General features: G+C 42.2%; 1 protein-coding gene across 2 annotated transcripts; it reads left to right on the top strand.

The window, feature by feature from the left end:
- Window positions 1-3,067: 3,067 nt before the first annotated feature.
- LOC110308315 (RING finger and CHY zinc finger domain-containing protein 1-like) lies at window positions 3,068-4,272 on the top strand. 2 transcript variants are annotated; one of them, XM_085830733.1, is made up of 2 exons: window positions 3,083-3,170; window positions 3,407-4,272. In XM_085830733.1, the coding sequence occupies exons 1-2, from the start codon at window positions 3,103-3,105 to the stop codon at window positions 3,864-3,866; spliced, it is 528 nt and encodes a 175-aa protein (XP_085686859.1). In that variant the 5' UTR covers window positions 3,083-3,102; the 3' UTR covers window positions 3,867-4,272. The 2 variants fall into 2 exon arrangements, with proteins under 2 accessions (XP_085686858.1, XP_085686859.1); XM_085830732.1 differs by having other exon boundaries at window positions 3,068-4,270.
- Window positions 4,273-4,747: the final 475 nt, after the last annotated feature.

Genomic DNA, 4,747 nt, shown 5'->3' with positions numbered 1-4,747 from the left:
TGGGGTTGCAAACCCCTTCAACTCTTTCAGTCCTTTCTCTAACTCTTCCATTGGAGACCCTGTGATCAGTTCAGTGGTTGGCTGTGAGCACCCGCCTCTGTATATGTCAGGCTCTGGCAGAGCCTCTCAGGAGACAGCTACATTAGGCTCCTGTCAGCATGTACTTCTTGGCATCCACAATAGTTTCTGTGAGCCACCATGTGGTTGCTGGGGACTGAACCTAGGACCTTTGGAAGAGCAGTTGGTGCTCTTGACCGCTGAACCATCTCTCCAGCCCAAATCTCCCCTTTTATAAAGACAATTGTTTCATACTAGACTGAGACTCTCACAGAACATCCTCATCTTGGCTGATTACATGTGCAGTGATAGCTCCAAATAAAGCTACCTCCTGAGGGCTGGACCATGCCAGAAACTGTAAGCAACACCAGCTTCCCAAACTGTTCTGTTAAGCTGAGTTGTGGTTCTAAACAGGAAGTCATGGCCAACTGGATGTGGAGTTTTCATGTTGTTCTTGCTCCAGTGACTCTCTTATGTCACCCAGAGGCATCTGAGGAACTCCTGTACTCCATTGGAACACTCCAACTTACTAGGCTTTTGAACTGTAGATAACCTTAGAGTCACTGACTCTTTGGTGGCAGTCACATTGGTGACTCTGTTCAACCCTGAGCCATCATGCTATGTATATTGTCCCATTAGCAGCTCAGTAAATATCTACTGGTTAAAATGAATCCGTTTCTGACTATCCTGCCATTGAAGATTTGGGCTAAGATTCCCAACTAAGCACAGATACAGTGAATACACAAAAAGAAAGCATGGGATCCTGGTGGCTAGTAAGAATGGTCAACTTGACATGATCCAGAATTCCACTGGAGACAAACTTCTGGGCATGGCTCTGAGGAATTACCAGATTAGGATCACTGATATGGGAGGACCCACTATAAATGTGAGTGGCACCATTTCATGAGCTGGAGTTCCTGACTGCATAAAAGAGGAGAAAGTGAGCTAAATACCAGCATCTCTCCGGTCATCACTCTGACTGAGGATGTAACGCAGCCACCAGCTACCTGATGATCCTGCCACCATGATATCCTTACTGTATGCCCCTTGCCCTGTAATCAGAAAAAAATATTTATTTTCTCCTTAAAATTGCTTCTTATCAGGTATTTTGTCATTGCAATAATGAAAGTAACTAATAAAGTGTGATTAAGGAGGTTAAATCATCACTGTCTGCAAGTTTGTCCCGAGCAGGTCGTCTCCAACCAGAGCCCTGACTTCTGTGAAGTTCTCAGCACCTACCATGCCTCAGGAGCAGGGCAGGCTCAACCCAGTCTATTCCAGCCACCCTGTCCCACCTAAGGGAGAAATATTTGACCAAGAGCAATTGAACATGACATCACACGCACTGAATTGGCATCCAGTGCTCAGCTCACAGGCTTGTCTTATCCTCTTCCATCACATATACCTTCCAAAAGAGAATTACAGGCACAGTGTGAAGAGACTGCATCAGTACCAGAATCAGTCAGATAGAAACCATCAATATGATCAATAGATTCACTGCTTTCATGTGAAAAGCTGATAAAATGCAAAAACAAAAAAAAGTAATGTCAGCAAATGACTTTTAAAAGTGAATGTTTCACATGATAGTGATAGGAGCATTCAAACAGGAATGCAGAGAGTCCTAGAGAGGCTCATGGGTGGAATGGTCACCACTGAAAATAGATTCTCTGAGCTGGAATGCTTACAATAGGAACTGAAAAACAAACCCAAGGAAAGGTGCAATAATGCATGGCCACAAAGGGATCATACTTCCCTGCTGGCAACACCAGGAGAAGAAGGGACAAAAAAACAGAAGCAAGGTACGAGGCAACAATAACAAGGAATTTCCCCTCTGTGAACATCACACACAAACCATCATAGAACTCAAATGGTGCAGGTAGTGAGAGACACTTGGGAGTGTCAGTCAGACTTCCAAAAATGAAAGATAAAGAAAAATCTTGATAGAAGCCAGAGTGGGAAAAAAAATCTTACTGATGGAGGATCTAAAATAAGAATTATACTGAGCTTTTCAGAAACCATGTGAGCAAGATAAAAGAAGGCTGAAGTATTTAAACGACAAGTGGAATCACCAATGTAAAACTCTCCTTGCTAATGTCTCCCTCCTCACAAACAAAGGAGAAAAGCAGACAGAAGGACTCCATTACCTACAGATCTGCCCTAAGAAAATGTTTGTTCAAATTAATACCAGCTATGTAACCAGGTATGTATGCTTCAGTGTATGGCTAAGGGTGTGTATTTTAAGACATTTCTGGTGGCAAGGATGGGGGAGAAAGACAAGGGCTAGTTTATATTATGGGATACTTGCATTGCCTGTTAGGCAGAACAGTGTTATTAGAAAATAGACTTCAACTTAAAATAATGTTGTGCATGTGTATTTTTAACTCTGGAAAAGGCACTAAAACAGTAAAATAAATGTACAACTGCTGTGGTAAGGGAAGAATAGAGAATACAGAAAACCCAAACAAAACTGTAAAAGTCAGGAAAAACATGAAGGACCAAGTATGAGCAAAACCAAAACTAAGAAGACAACAGATGCAGTAGATCCCAAGACAACCAGGACTTCAAACAGAAGAGATCTGAGTACGAATAAAAAATAAGACACAATCATACATAATTTTAAAAATCCACTTTACACAAGAAACATACAAATTTTTTAAAATGGGAAAATATATGAATAAAATGAAGCTGGAAGTCACCATATTAACTTCAGAGTGAGCAGAGCAAGGATCATCATCAGAAGGACATTAAGCTAATGCTAAGCATGTCAGTCCTCAATAATACACATAAATATTTAATGTTCACACCTCAGATGCCATCACTAAACCATGCAAGGAAATTCAGAAAATTGCCTGCATCTAGCGGGCTTCTGCGCACCACTGACTAAACAGCAGATCACAAAATAACCTCCAACTCACATGGAGCATTCTCCAAGGGAGACCGCATTCTTGAACATAAAACACATCCACAATTGTTTTTAAAGGATAGAAATACTTCAGTGGGGGGAGGTGGAGGAGGAGGAGGAGATGGCGGCGACGGCGCGGGAAGATGGCATCCGCAACCTGGCGCAGGGGCCGCGGGGCTGCGAGCACTATGACAGAGCCTGTCTTCTCAAGGCACCTTGTTGTGACAAGCTTTATACTTGCCGGCTGTGTCACGATACCAATGAAGATCATCAGCTAGATTGCTTCAAAGTCAGGGAAGTGCAGTGCATCAACTGTGAAAAACTCCAACATGCCCAGCAGACTTGTGAAGACTGTAGCACATTGTTTGGAGAATATTACTGCAATATTTGCCACCTGTTTGACAAAGACAAGAAGCAGTATCACTGTGAGAACTGTGGGATTTGTAGGATTGGTCCAAAGGAAGATTTTTTCCATTGCTTGAAATGTAATTTATGCCTAGCCATGAATCTTCGAGGAAAACACAAGTGTATTGAAAATGTTTCCCGGCAGAATTGTCCAATATGCTTGGAGGACATTCACACCTCCCGTGTTGTTGCTCACGTCTTGCCGTGTGGGCATCTCCTACATAGAACGTGTTATGAAGAAATGTTGAAAGAAGGTTACAGATGCCCATTGTGTATGCATTCTGCCTTAGACATGACTCAGTACTGGAGACAACTAGATAATGAGGTAGCACAGACTCCCATGCCATCGGAATACCAGAATGTGACTGTTGATATTCTCTGCAATGACTGTAATGGACGATCCACAGTCCAGTTCCATATCTTAGGCATGAAATGTAAGTTTTGTGACTCCTACAATACTGCCCAAGCTGGAGGCCGCAGAGTGTCAGTGGATCAGCAGTGAGAAGCCTGTCCTTGGCTAGAGAACAGCTCTGTGATGGAGATGAAGCTCTGTAAAAGATCCCAATGTTCCGATCTGACTGTTCCATCTGCATTAGAGATGTTTCATACCACTGTCACAACAGTGGGTCACAGCGTGAACACCTGAGGATTCAAGATCTCTGGATGGAGATGTAATAGAGCTTACTGGGTGATTGTAATAGCGATTACTGGGCGAAGCCTCTAAGCGTGTATAGATTGGAAATTCCTTTAGTGTCAAGTTTTGAAGCCAATGATGTTTGTTCCAGATATAGTCACATTCATCGAAATACTTTATGTTTTCATGGAACTTTAAGTGATGCTATGCACGCAGAGTTAATTTTTTGTTCTTGATAGAACTACATTCAATCTTAACTAGTCTTTGATTTTAAGGGCCGTACTGTAATTTTTAAGTTCTTATTAAAATCTAATTATGTGTGCTTTTTTTTTAATTTTTTTTATTAGGTATTTTCCTCAATTACATTTCCAATGCTATCCAAAAAGTCCCCAATACACTCCCCCCCCCCAGTCCCCTACCCACCCACTCCCACTTTTTGGCCCTGGCATTCCCCTGTACTGGGGCATATAAAGTTGGCAAGTCCAATGGGCCTCTCTTTCCAGTGATGGCCTACTAGGCCATCTTTTGATACAAATGCAGTTAGAGTCAAGAGCTCTGGGGTACTGGTTAGTTCATAATAATGTTCCACCTATGGGGTTGCAGTTCCCTTTAGCTCCTTGGGTACTTTCTCTAGCTCCTCCATTGGGGGCCCTGTGATCCATCCAATAGCTGACTGTGATACGTGTGCTTTTTAATTTTTTCTTTTCTTTCTTTTTTTTTTTTTTTTTTTTTGTTCTTCCAGACAGGGT

The sequence above is a fragment of the Mus caroli genome, unplaced genomic scaffold (genome assembly GCF_978045245.1).
Source record: "Mus caroli unplaced genomic scaffold, Mus_caroli_1 scaffold_15, whole genome shotgun sequence".
NCBI lineage: Eukaryota > Metazoa > Chordata > Mammalia > Rodentia > Muridae > Mus > Mus caroli.
The sequence above is the reverse complement of the archived record's forward strand: the minus strand, read 5'-3'. Positions and strand labels throughout refer to the sequence as shown.